At 36.1% G+C, this 14,914-nt stretch overlaps 2 protein-coding genes across 4 annotated transcripts in view; one reads left to right on the forward strand and one right to left on the reverse strand.

Moving 5' to 3' along the window:
* Window positions 1-14,914, reverse strand: part of TLL1 (tolloid like 1) — a 240,976-nt gene that overhangs the window by 18,308 nt on the left and 207,754 nt on the right. For all 3 annotated transcript variants that reach the window (XM_032268275.1, XM_032268276.1, XM_032268277.1), the window contains one exon: window positions 6,985-7,198. In XM_032268275.1, the coding sequence (XP_032124166.1) occupies window positions 6,985-7,198 (214 nt within the window). The remainder of the gene's footprint in view (window positions 1-6,984; window positions 7,199-14,914) is intronic.
* The window catches only part of LOC116542989 (nucleosome assembly protein 1-like 1), a 21,940-nt gene continuing 12,124 nt past the window's right edge, over window positions 5,099-14,914 (forward strand). Inside the window, exon 1 of the mRNA XM_032268280.1 lies at window positions 5,099-6,336. Coding sequence (XP_032124171.1) covers window positions 5,248-6,336 — 1,089 coding nt within the window. The 5' untranslated portion in view covers window positions 5,099-5,247. The remainder of the gene's footprint in view (window positions 6,337-14,914) is intronic.

The raw sequence follows: 14,914 nt of genomic DNA on the forward strand, positions 1-14,914 counted from the left end.
AAAGAACATGTTCTAACCCAATGCAAAGAAACTAAGAACACTGAAAAAAGATTTGACGAAATGCTAACGAGAATGGACAAAAGAGAAAGGAATATAAGTGAATTGATGGAGCTAGAAAACACAACACGAGAACTTCGCGAAGCATGCACAAGTATCAACAGCCGAATTCACCAAGCAGAAGAAAGGATATCAGAGGTCAAAGATCTACTCAATGAAATAAAACAGGAAGGCAAGAATAGAGAAAAAAAGGATAAAAAGGAATGAACACAGTCTCCAAGAAATGTGGGACTATGTGAAAAGACCTAATTTACATTTGATCGGTGTACCTGAATGCGACAAAGAGAATGAATCCAAGCTTGAAAATACTCTTCAGAATATTATCCAGGAAAACTTCCCCAATCTAGCAAGGCAGGCCAATAGTCAAGTCCAGAAAATACAGAGAACACCACAAAGATATTCCTCAAGAAGAGCAACCACAAAGCACATAATCGTCAGATTCACCAGGGTTGAAATGAAGGAGAAAATACTAAGGGCAGCCAGAGAGAAAGGTCGGGTTACCCACAAAGGGAAGCAGATCAGACTCACAGTAGATCTCTCAGCAGAAACTTACAAGCCAGAAGAGAGTGGGGGCCAATATTCAACATCCTTAAAGAAAAGAATTTTCAACCCAGAATCTCCTATCCAGCCAAACTAAGCTTCATAAGTGAAGGAAAAATAAAATCCTTTGTGAACATGCAAGTACTCAGAGATGTTGTCACCACCAGGCCAGCTTTACAAGAGCTCCTGAAAGAGAATATACACATATAAAGGGACAACCAGTACCAGCCACTCCAAAAACATGCCAAATGGTAAAGAGAATCAACACAATGAAGAATCTGCATCAACTAATGGGCAAAAAAGCCAGCCAGTACCAAAATGGCAGTATCAAATTCACACATAACAATATTAACCCTAAATGTAAATGGACTAAATGCCCCAATCAAAAGACACAGGCTGGCAAATTGGATAAAAGTCAAAATCCATCTGTGTGCTGTATCCAGGAAACCCATCTCACATGCAAGGATGCAAAAAGGCTCAAAATAAAGGGATGGAGGAAGATTTCCTAAGCAAATGGAGAGCAAAATAAGCAGGAGTTGCAATTCTTATCTCTGATAATATAGACTTTAAAGCAACAGAGATCAAAAGAGACAAAGAAGGACATTACATAATGGTAAAATGATCAATGCAGCAAGAAAAGCTAACGACCCTAAATATATATGCACCCAATACAGGAACACCCAGATACATAAGGCAAGTTCTTAATGACTTAAAAAGAGACTTAGACCCCCACACAATTATAGTGGGAGACTTTAACACCCTATTGTCAATATTAGGCAGATCAACTAGACAGAAAATTAACAAGGATATCCAGGACTTGAACTCAGACCTGGACCAAGCAAACCTAATAGACATTTATAGAACCCTCCACCCCAAATCCACAGAATATACATTCTTCTCAGCACCACATCACATCTACTCTAAAATTGACCACATAATTGGGAGTAAATCACTCCTCAGCAAATGCAAAAGAACGGAAATCATAACAAACAGTCTCTCAGACCACAGTGTAATCAAGTTAGAACTCAGAATTCAAAAACTAACTCAGAACCGCAGAGCTTCATGGAAACTGAAAAACTTACTCTTGGATGTTCACTGGATAAACAATGAAATGAAGACAGAAATAAAGACGTTCTTCGAAACCAACGAGAATGAAGACAAAACTCACCAGAATCTCTGGGACACACTTAAGGCAGTCTCTAGAGGAAAACATATAGCAATAAGTGCCCACATGAGAAGCAAGGAGAGATCTAAAATTGACACCCTATCGTCAAAATTAAAAGAGCTAGAGGAGCAAGATCAAAAAAACTCAAAGTCCAGCAGAAGACAAGAAATAGCTAAGATCAGAGCAGAACTGAAGGAGATAGAGACACAAAAAACCCTTCAAAAAATCAATAAATCCAGGGGCTGGTTTTTTGAAAAGATCGACAAAATAGACAGACCACTAGCCAGGTTAATAAAAAAGAAAAGAGAGAATGACCAAATTGATGCAATAAAAAATGATAAAGTGGATATCACCACAGATTCCACAGAAATTCAAACCATCATCAGAGATTATTACAAACAACTCTATGCACATAAACTAGTAAACCACGAATAAATAGATAAATTCCTGGTCACTTGCCTCCTGCCAAGCCTAAAACAGGAAGAAGCCAAAACCCTGAACAGACCCATAACAAGGTCTGAAGTTCAGGCAGCAATTAAGATCTTACCACCCAAAAAAAGCCCAGGTCCAGACGGGTTCACAGCCGAATTCTACCAGCCCTACAAAGAGGAGCTGGTACCATTCCTTCTGAAACTATTCCAAACAATACAAAAAGAGGGAATTCTTCTCTAACCATTTTATGTCACCAATATCATCCTGATTACAAAACCGGGCAGAGACTCAACAAGAAAAGAAAACTTCAGAAAAATATCCATGATGAACATAGATGCAAAAATCTTCAATAAAATACTGACAAGCCGACTGCAACAGCACATCAAAAAGCTTATCCACCATGATCAAGTAGGCTTCATCCCGGGGATGCAAGGCTGGTTCAACATACGCAAGTCTATAAACGTAATTCACCACATAAACAGAACCAAAGACAAAAACCACATGATTATCTTAACTGATGCAGAGAAGGCCTTTGACAAAATTCAACAGCCCTTTATGCTAAAAACCCTCAATAAGCTAGGTATTGATGGAACGTATCTCAAAATAATAAAAGCTATTTACAACAAACCAACAGCCAAAATCATACTGAATGTGCAAAAACTGGAAGCATTCTCCTTGAAATCTGGCACTAGACAAGGATGCCCTCTCTCACCACTCCTATTCAATATAGTACTAGAAGTTCTAGCCAGAGCAATCAGGCAAGAAAAAGAAATAAATTTTATTCAAATAGGAAAGGAGGAAGTCAAATTGTCTCTATTTGCTGACGACATGATTGTATATCTAGAGGACCCCATTGTCTCAGCCCCAAAACTCCTGAAACTGATAAGCAACTTCAGCAAAATGTCAGGATACAAAAATCAATGTGCAAAAACCGCATGCATTCCTATACACCAATAACAGACTTAAAGAGAGCCAAATCAAGAACAAACTTCCATTCATAATTGCCACAAAGAGAATAAAATACCTAGGAATACAACTAACAAGGAATGTAAAGGACCTCTTCAAGAAGAACTACAAACCACTGCTCAACGAAATAAGGGAGGACACAAATAGATGGAGAAACATTCCATGTTCATGGTTAGGAAGAATCAATATCGTGAAAATGGCCATACTGCCCAAAGTAATTTACAGATTCAATGCTTTCCCCATCAAGCTACCAATGACCTTCTTTGCAGAACTGGAAAAAACACCTTAAACTTCATATGGAACCAAAATAGAGCCCACATAGACAAGTTAATTCTAAGCAAAAAGAACAAAGTGGGAGGCATCACACTACCAGACTTCAAACTATACTACAAGGCTACAGTAATCAAAACAGCATGGTACTGGTACCAAAACAGAGATATAGACTAATAGAACAGAACAGAGGTCTCGGAGGCAACACAACATATCTACAACCATCTGATCTTTGACAAACCAGACAAAAACAAGCAATGGGGAAAGGAGTCCCTGTTTAATAAATGGTGTTGGGAAAACTGGCTAGCCATGTGCAGAAAGCAGAAACTGGATTCCTTGTTGACACCTGACACTATAAAACTCGAGATGGATTAAAGACTTAAACATAAGACCTAACACCATAAAAACCGTAGAAGAAAATCGAGGCAAAACCATTCAGGACATAGGTGTAGGCAAGGACTTCATGACCAAAACGCCAAAAGCATTGACAACAAAAGCCAAAATAGACGAATGTTACCTAATCAAACTCCACAGCTTCTACACAGCAAAAGAAACAGTCATTAGAGTGAATTGGCAACCAACAGAATGGGAAAAAATTTTGCAGTTTACTGATCTGACAAATGGCTGATATCCAGAATTTACAAAGAACTAAAGCAGATTTACAAGAAAAAAACTAACAAGCCCATTCAAAAGTGGGCAAAGGATATGAACAGATACTTTACAAAAGAAGACATACATGAGGATAGCAAACATATGAAGGAATGCTCATCATCACTGGTCATCAGAGAAATGCAAATCAAAACTACATTGAGATACCATCTCATGCCAGTTATTATGGCGATCATTAAAAAATCTAGAGACAACAGATGTTGGAGAGGATGTGGAGAAATAGGAACACTTTTACACTGTTGGTGGGAGTGTAAATTAGTCTAACCATTATGGAAGACAGTGTGGCGATTCCTCAAGGACCTAGAAATAGAAATTCCATTTGACCCAGCAATCCCATTACTGGGTATATATCTAAAGGATTATAAATCATTCTACTATAAGGACACGTGCACATGAATGTTCATTGCAGCACTGTTTACAATAGCAAAGACCTGGAATCAACCCAAATGCCCATTGATGATAGACTGGACAGGGAAAATGTGGCACATATACACCATGGAATATTATGCAGCCATCAAAAATGATGAGTTTGTGTCCTTTGTAGGGACATGGATGAACCTGGAAACCATCATTCTCAGCAAACTGACAGAAGAGCAGAAGATCACACATTGCATGTTCTCACTCGTAGGCGGGTGTTGAACAATGAGAGCACATGGACACAGGGAGGGGAGCACTACACACTGGGGTCAGTTGGGGGGAAATAGGGGAGGGACGGTTGGGTGTGGGGAGCTGGGGAGAGATAGCAAGGGCAGAGATGCCAGATGTAGGTGATGGGAAGGAAGGCAGCAAATCACACTGCCATGTGTGTACCTATGCAACAATCTTGCATGTTCTTCACATGTACCACCAAACCTAAAATGCAATAAAATATATAAATAGGAAAAAACAAAACAAAACAAAACAAAATGGCATAGAAACCCCCAAGTCTAACCACTTCTTTGGGTTTTCATTTTTGTGTAAAGCCCCTGTGTACATAAAAATATTAATAAATTTGTGTGCTTTTTTAGCGCCATCTGCTCGCGGCGCCGCCTCCTGCTCCTCCCGCCGCCTCCTGCTCCTCCCGCCGCCGCTGCTGCCCTAAGTCACTGCCTGCGCAGCTCCGGCCGCCTGGCTCCCCATACTAGCCGCCGATATTTGGAGTTCTTACAATGGCAGACATTGACAACAAAGAACAGTCTGAACTTGATCAAGATTTGGATGATGTTGAAGAAGTAGAAGAAGAAGAAACTGGTGAAGAGACAAAAATCAAAGCACGTCAGCTAACTGTTCCGATAATGCAAAATCCTCAGATTCTTGCAGCCCTTCAAGAAAGACTTGATGGTCTGGTAGAAACACCAACAGGATACATTGAAAGCCTGCCTAGGGTAGTTAAAAGACGAGTGAATGCTCTCAAAAACCTGCAAGTTAAATGTGCACAGATAGAAGCCAAATTCTATGAGGAAGTTCACGATCTTGAAAGGAAGTATGCTGTTCTCTATCAGCCTCTATTTGATAAGCGATTTGAGATTATTAATGCAATTTATGAACCTACGGAAGAAGAATGTGAATGGAAACCAGATGAAGAAGATGAGATTTCGGAGGAATTGAAAGAAAAGGCCAAGATTGAAGATGAGAAAAAGGATGAAGAAAAAGAAGACCCCAAAGGAATTCCTGAATTTTGGTTAACTGTTTTTAAGAATGTTGACTTGCTCAGTGCTATGGTTCAGGAACATGATGAACCTATTCTGAAGCACTTGAAAGATATTAAAGTGAAGTTCTCAGATGCTGGCCAGCCCATGAGTTTTGTCTTAGAATTTCACTTTGAGCCCAATGAATATTTTACAAATGAAGTGCTGACAAAGACATATAGGATGAGGTCAGAACCAGATGATTCTGATCCCTTTTCTTTTGATGGACCAGAAATTATGGGTTGTACGGGGTGCCAGATAGATTGGAAAAAAGGAAAGAATGTCACTTTGAAAACCATCAAGAAGAAGCAGAAACACAAGGGACGCGGGACAGTTCGTACTGTGACTAAAACAGTTTCCAATGACTCTTTCTTTAATTTTTTTGCCCCTCCTGAAGTTCCCGAGAGTGGAGATCTGGATGATGATGCTGAAGCTATCCTTGCTGCAGACTTCGAAATTGGTCACTTTTTACGTGAACGTATAATCCCAAGATCAGTGTTATACTTTACTGGAGAAGCTATTGAAGATGATGATGATGATTATGATGAAGAAGGTGAAGAAGCGGATGAGGTAATGTTTACCAAATGAGCAAATATGTTTAACAATTGAGAAGCAAATTGAATGACTTATGTATTCCTTTGCTATAATCATTCTGTGATTTGGGATATAAAACATTTTGGAAAATATGATTTTAGAATTCTACAGCCAAACAATGTACGTATAAGGTTTCAATAAATAAATTGCAAAACTCAGCAAAAAAAAAAAAAAAAAATAAATAAAATAAAAAAAATAAAATAAATTTGTGTGACTTTTCAAAAAAATATATTAATGTAAAATCTAGCTAACCAGATAGGTTATTAGATAAAACATAAATTTTTAATATCAAGCCACAGATTTCTATCTGTTAAATATAACATATAAATTAAACTGCTACATTTAATATGAAATACATTATATAAATATTGGACAGTTCTACTTAAACAAACTGCACTGATCACAAATTAGGCAAAAACTTTTGGGTTTCCCTATATGCTCAACAACTGCAAAGATCTTTAAGTAGGATGCTGTGTGGTTCTGCAAATATTTCACACAGTGCTTCAGTGAAATTTCACTTTCTATGTTTGGAGATTTATTTGCAATTCTATTATTGAACCAAATTCTCCAGAAGAGAAACCTGGATCTTGGCCAAAAAGAGAAGCATGACTCTAAGTTGCTGACCTGTAGAATGCGTGGCTTGAAAGCCTTTTCTTTGAACAGATGCATCAGAAACAAACCGAACAAACATTTTATTTCCAGTAGCCACAAGGGGTTCCGGTATGTTGTTTCCACATAGTCGTCCAAGAATTGGTGACTTTTCTGTTTCTCCATCAAATACTTCTAAGTGGTCATAAGCACATTCTTGATGCTGCTCAATCTCAAATTCACTAAAGGCCTATTTTAAAAAGAAGAAATAAAAAATTTGTAAAAACACAAATCACTCAAAATGGAATAATTTTGGGGAGAGAAATACATATCAATAAATATGTTCAGGGTATGCTAATAATTTAATACATTTAGGGTATTATTGAGAAAGGTGTGAAATCAATAGAATATGTAATATCTGAAAAGATATAATGAGGAAAACAATGTAATAACTTCATATGAAATTCTGCCAGTTGGCTATTACAACCACTTCTACTATTGAAATTCAGTCTCAGATTTTAAACAGATGTTAACAAAATTGTATTTTATTCTGAATTTCATCCAAAGAATTCATCAGAAAATTCCAACCAATCATATTATAAGATTGGTTCCTTCTGGGTTTAATGATCATAAAACCCATCGAACATCATCCTATCCTTGGGCACTTAAACTAAAGAAAATTTGATAAAGTATCATTATATTTTTACAAAACTTAAATGCAACAAATCTTCAAAGAACTTTCAGTAAATATTTATTTAGTTCTTACAAACTGTATCAGTAGCAAACACTCATAATACTTTAGGCTAGATATTTTTAATTTACTTTTTATGTAGATAGTACATTTATTTTACTATTGGACATCTTGGAGAGTTTGAATGCTTTGCTGTTGTTTATGACATTTAAAAACCATTCTAATTTACGTGTGTTGTTATTTTCATCTGTGTGACTTAGCAAATTTAAAATAAGTAATAATTACCAGTATAACACACTAAAGGTCACAAATGAAAGTTTAATTGAGATGGACTAAAAATAGCATTGTCCAAACTATTAATAATTACATACATTACAGGCTATTTGTCATTGCCAAAGGCTTTTTCCTTTCCCCAGAAAAACCACCACGCATTGAAAAAATAAAGCCATCGCTCTTACTTAAGTCTATAGAATGAAACTAAAATATTATAAAGAAAATAAACCTGAAAAAGTATGAAATATGTTTCAAACATTGTTAATTTGCTATAAGCCCTCCAACAAAATATTGGCTCATAAACTTTTAATATACATATTTTCTTTGATACAATTTTACTGAAGTGATCGTAATGTTCAGTCTAATTGAAGACATACAAAAAAAAAGACTAAAAATTGTTCTATCTCAGTGTAGACCCATTATGTATTCCATGCCAAACTACATCACCTATTATTACTTCTGACTTTGGAGGAGTAAGGAAAGAAATGAAAAAAGCAATTCATATTAACTAGGAAGTAGGAGAAATGAATGGAGTTACTTAAAGAAAGAAAAGGGAAGAAAAAAAGCTGATCTCTCTTTTGCCTCTTTCCACTGCACTCTACTTAAAAAGTAGAAATAAAAAATGTTATAACCAATAAGCCTTAGAGTAATTGTTTGTTATAACCATTATGGGTGAAAAGGAATGCTTGCTTCATTTGACCAAAGACACTGCCTAGGACAAAAAGACTGAGCATATGAATCTCACTGTGCAAAGGATCTCACTGGAAACAGAAGACAGTGTGGGGAAATACAGTGAACAAGGAGACATCAGTAGAGTTTATTTATTCTGAAGCACAGCATGCAAAGCAGGTGATAACTGAAGGAATTTGTCACTTGTTAATCTCTGTAACCCAGTGAGGTATATACACACTACAAGGGATATAGAAGATTCTGAATAAATATGTGGATGTCTGCATAAATCTGTCAATGTATTTACCCAAAAACCTAGCTGATGTTTATGGCCAACCTCAAGTATGAAAATTCTACAGACAATGCCTACTAAATCTCATTTTCTGTCTCTCGTGAGGTAGCAGTCGGCTTTTATTACCATTGTGTACATACATACATTCCTAACATCAGTTTGTAATCAATAAGAAACTACTATGAGAAAATCGACTTAACTGTACCTAGAGTTATGTAATAAATATGAGATCAAGCTACTTAATTATAAAACTAATGTTATTTCAAGAGGAAAAACATTGGTTTGGGAAAAGAATATCTGAAAAACAATGTATGCTGAGAATTATCTCTTTTGATTGTGATTTAAAGTCATTAATCTGTAAATACAAAGAGCAAAGAACCAGGGAAACCTACTGTGTAGAAGAGAGTATTTTAAGAAAGATGGAGGAATGGCATTCTAAAGTATTTGCTATAAGCAGTAGCTAAAGCTGGGATCAAAATTTACAGACCACACATGTTCAGTCCATTGATTGGTCCATTGAAGACTGAATGAATGAGATAAATAGGTGACTATTTTTTTTCCTAATGAAATCCAGGATGTCTTGTCTAAATCATAACATTTGTTTAACAGAAGGGAGCAACACCACACAAAGTGGGATTGAGTTGGTGGGTCGGGGGCCATACTGAAATCTGGTCTGGAGCCAACTGGCTACAGCTCTTTATCAAATCACTAATGGAATTAGACTGAGTCTGTAAGAGTCAAATTAGTCAAAGGTTTCTAGCTGACATATACTCTAGTGATGCAAACAACTCTCATTTATTAAAATATTAATCAATTTTCTTCCTGGAATAGGTAGCAACTTGTTAGGTCAAATGTAAAGGCTGGGTGGTCCTTTTCCTGAAGTCAGCCTGAACCGAAAGCTCCACCACACACAAGCAAAGGTGTGACTAATTCACGTGTGGAGACCTCGGAAATCTCCCTTTTGTAGACTTGTAGAGATACCCACATAGAGAACCTTCCATACACAGTGACTTTTTACATCAACAGAAAATATTTCTAGGCCACAGAAATGTATTATGGAAACTCTTTGGAAAGAACAAACCTCTGAAATATATTTCAGAGTTCACAATGATAAGGTGTAATATGCCATTTATTACTTTATTCTACAACACAAGCTGAACTATGAATCTCAATATCTCAATAATACAGAATGTGCACATTTCCAGCCACCAGGAACCAATGCCACAGAAATGTCCCCAGAAGACACTTAAGTTCCCGAAAAGTTCCGTAAGTTCACAGTGGAGACACAATAGCCAGCAAGGAAGAATGTGTAAAGCTGTAAGGAACTCTGATTTCCACTAAAACACTACCTTCCACTGGTAGACTTAAATATTTTTCTTAAGTGTTTAAGACTTTATAAGTATTTGGGTATTAAATAATTTAAAACATACTCATTCCATGATTATATTTCTGTAATTTTAGGGTTAATAATCTAGGTTTTAGAAAGGCCAAAAAAAAACAAGTGAATAACCATGGGCCCTAGTCATAAATCCTAATGCATTTCCCACAAGGCAAGCAAGCTAAGAGATTAAGGAGTCCAATTCGAAAGAAATAAAATTGAACTCTCATTGTAGGCTGTAGAAATAATAACTTTGTTCCTGGAACACCCAAGCAAGCCTAATCTACCTGGCTGGCCCCTGGCCACGCTTCCAGATGCTGTTCACTCATATGAACATCTGTAGAGGTTCTTTTATTGAAAATACTGGCAATCACTAAAGAATGAGTCCTTACAGAGTAACTGAATATATTCACAAAGGACAAGATAATAAAATGATAGCACTTATTGCAGAAATAAAATTTAGCAAGGGTGAACATTTAAACTAAAAGTATTAAAGAGACTGATGCAACTTGAACAACTGTTAAGAAAAGCTTTCGAGATTCCTAGTCCAGCTATCTTTCACCTTTTCCTGTTTTTGGTAAAAACTGTCATTTGGTTTCCCACAAAATATTTGAAGGATTAGAGGCCACTGGGAAAATAGTAGTGTGGAAATACAACCTCAGTCTCCTGATTCAAAAGAACCTTTCTTCTCCGTGAGTCCTCTATAACTGTGATCAAATATATTTTTACAGATTTATGATGGATAATTATATAACAGTTGTAGATGTTTTTGTTTTTTAAATATTCCATATATGAAGCTAAAATTTGTAACTATATGTCATTTAGCAAAACTCAAGGATATGATAAATCAACTAAAAATGATATAAGCACATTAGCTTATTGCAGTATGCTCCAACGCCTAGAAATTTGTTTGTTAGTATTTTGTTTTGAACGAACATTAATTCAAAATATAAAAAACGCACCCAAAATTTTAATGATCAGTTGAGTCTTTCAGAACCAAGACAGGATAAAAACAGGGATAATATATACGTGTACTTATACATTTAGAATTTTGTCCCTTTTCTAGCAAGAAGACTTTTTTCCCCCAAGCATCTTTTGACTGCAATTTCTTTGTACTTTAAAGCTGTAATCATGCAGTCAGTATCCCACGAGTAAATAAACACATACATGCATAATAAAAACAAAGCAAATGTGTTTTTTGTGTGTATCTGCTGTTGCACATTGCCAAACTTTTAATGTTTTAAAACAATACAAATTTATTCTTCTACAGCTGTGGAGGTCAGTAGACTAAATTGGAAAGGCAAGGCTATGTTGTTTCTAGTCTAATTCTCCTCCCCTTGAATTCTGGCCAGCCTTAGTGATTTGCTTTACCAATAGAATGTTCTGAAGTAATGTTCACGGGTTTCTGAGGCTTCAATGGCCTCTTGGGACACTTTGGGGATCCAGGACTAACAAGAGTCTGGTTCCTTTCTGGTTCCTTTGAGACCACCATGCTGCAATGGTCATGTATAGGTGCTATGGTTGTTCCAGCTAAGTCAGCCTTTTAGCCCTCCCCATCAAGGTGACAGACATACAACTGCAGCCATCTTGACCCTTCAGATACGACCCCAGGTGAATCAATCAATATCACAATAACAGAAAAATTACCAGCAAAGTACTACTTAAATACTGATGCCACTCCCTCAAACCATGAGATATAACAGTACTTCTTTTAAGCCTTGAGGTTTTGGGATAGTTTGCTATGCAGCAGTAGATAACCAGAACAGTGCATAAAAGATATTAACTATATTATAATGCCTAAGTCTCAATGTGAATCTAAAATAAACTGATTTTGATAGTTCAGCTTTCATACTAATGTACAATAATGCATATTAGATTTAGATAATCATACTGTAAACAGAATATACATATGGTGAATGAACACCATGCACACAAATGCTCCTATCTCATGAGGGCACACAGGAATTTTATTGCAATTCCTATTATCTATAACTGCTAGATTATCTAAATATTTTTTGTGATTATAGTCTTATAACCCAAATTAACCAAAATAATTGTTTTTCACTGTGTTTCAGGCACAGCGAAAGAAGGCTTGTTTATACCTATCATCTGCTACCTGCATGTCATTCAACAAACCATATATCAAGTTACAGTACAATTTGGATTAGAAAGTATAGGCCTTCAAAATTCATAAACTAGAATTAAAAAAATAGTCTCATAAAATTGTGTTCACTGACAATTTTCTTTTCTTGGTTTTAATTTGAATAGAGAATATATAGAAATGTTGTCTTATCTTGATCTCAAAACCAGACAATTACCCAACAACAACAAAAAACCTGAAGACCAATATTACTAATGAACATAAATGAAATGCCTTCGACAAAATACAACCAAAGTGAATTCAACAGCACATGGAAAAGATCATTCACTATTATAAAGTGGGATTCTTTTCAAGGATGCAAGGATGGTTCAACATATGCAGATCTATAAATGTGATGCATGACAGTAACAGAATGAAGGACAAAAACCATCTGATCATATTAATAGAAAAAAATATTTGGCAAATTCAACATCTTTTCATGATAAAAACAATACTCTCAACAAATTAGGCATATGAAGAATATGTCACAACACAATAAAAGCTGTATATGACAAACTCACAGCTAACATCAGAATCAACTGAGAAAACCTGAAAGCTTTTCCTCTAAGATCCAAAATTAGACAAGTATGCCCACTCTCGCCACTTCTATTTAGCATAGTACTAGAGGTCCTAGACAAAGAAATTAGGCAATAGAAATAAAAGGCATCCAAATTGAAAAAAAAAATGTAAATTATCTGTTTGCAGATAACACAATCTCATGCAGAGAAAACCCTGAAGACTCCTCCAGAAACCTATTAGAAAGTAATAAATAAATTCAGTGAAGTTGCAAGTTATAAAATAAATAGACAAAATCAGTAGCATTCACATTAACTAGAAGTAAACTATCTGAAAAAGAAATCAAGAAAACAATTCCATTTACAACAGCTAAAATAAAATAGTTTGGAATAAATGTAACCCAGTAGATGGAAAACTCTACACTGAAAACAATAAAACATTGATGAAAGAAAACACAAATAGCATTTTTCACAGGAATAGAAAAGAAATACTAAAATTCATATGGAACCACAGAAAACTCTGCTTAGCCAAAGCAATCTTCAATAAAACAAAAACCGAAAAAGAGAAAACCAAAGTAAGAAAAGTTAGAAGCAATCTACTACCTGACCTCAAAATATACTGCAAAGGTATTATAACCAAAACAGCATAATACTGGCATAAAAACAGGCACATAAACAAATGAAACAGAATAGTGAGCCCAGGAATAAATCCACACATTTACAGCCAACTCTTTTTTGTCCAAGACGCCAAGAACATACAAAGGAAAGGACAGTATCCTCATATGGTGTTGAGATAACTGGATATCCACATGCAGACAAACAAAATTAGACCCATATGTCATGCCATATTGAAAAATCAACTCTAAATGAATTAAAGACTTAAATATAAGATTCAAAACCATGAAACTACTAAAGGAAAACATAGGGGAAATGTTCCATGACATTGGTCTTGGCAACGGCTTTTTGGATTTCATGCCAAAAGGAAAAACAACAAAAGCAAAAATAGACAAATGAGTCTACATCAAGCTTTGGTACAGGAAAGGGAGTGATCAGCAGAGTTGGAAGACAACTCACAGAATTGGAGAAAGTATTTATGAACCATTCATCTGATACCAAATGGGCTAATATCTAAAATATATAATGAACTCAACGCAATAGCAAGGAAACAAATAGACCAATTTACAGGCAAAGGACTTAAATAGACATTTCTCCAAAGAAGAGATACAAGCTGGGCACAGTGGCTCCTGCCTGTAATCCCAGCACTTTGGGAGGCCCAGATGGGAGGATCATGAGGTCAGGAGATTGAGACCATCCTGGCCAACATGGTGAAACCTCGTCACTACCAAAAATACAAAAAAAAAAAAAAAAATAGCTCGGTGTGGTAGCACATGCCTGTAGTCCCAGCTACTTGGGAGACTGAAGCAGGAGAATTGCTTGAACCCAGGACACAGAGATTGCAGTGAGCCAAGATTGTGTCACTGCATTATAGCCTGGGCAACAGTGCGAGACTCTGTCTCAAAAAAAAAAGAAGAAGAAGAGATACAAATGACCAACAGATATTTGAAAAAATGCTCAACATCACTAACCATCAAGAAAATGCTCATCAAAACCAAAATGATATATTACCTCACACCTGCTAGAATGACTGTTATCATAAACACAAAAGATAGCAAGTGCTGGTAAAGACGTCGAGAAAAGGGAATCCTTGCACACTGTTTTGGGGAATGTCGATTAGTACAGCCATTATAGAAAGCAGTATGGAGGTTCCTCAAAAAGTTAAAAATAGAATTACCCTATGGTCCAGCAATTCCATACTGGGTATATAACCAAAAGAAATAAAATCAGAATGTAGAAGAAATGTCTGTTGCTCCCATGTTCATTGCAGCATTATTCATAATAGCTAAGATATGGAATGAACCTAAGTGTCCATTAATCGATGAACAGATTACAAAACATGGCATACACACACACACACACACACACACACACACACACACACACACACACA

This window comes from Sapajus apella, unplaced genomic scaffold (genome assembly GCF_009761245.1).
Source record: "Sapajus apella isolate SASKATOON/1434 unplaced genomic scaffold, GSC_monkey_1.0 scaffold177, whole genome shotgun sequence".
In the NCBI taxonomy this organism is placed as follows: Eukaryota; Metazoa; Chordata; class Mammalia; order Primates; family Cebidae; genus Sapajus; species Sapajus apella.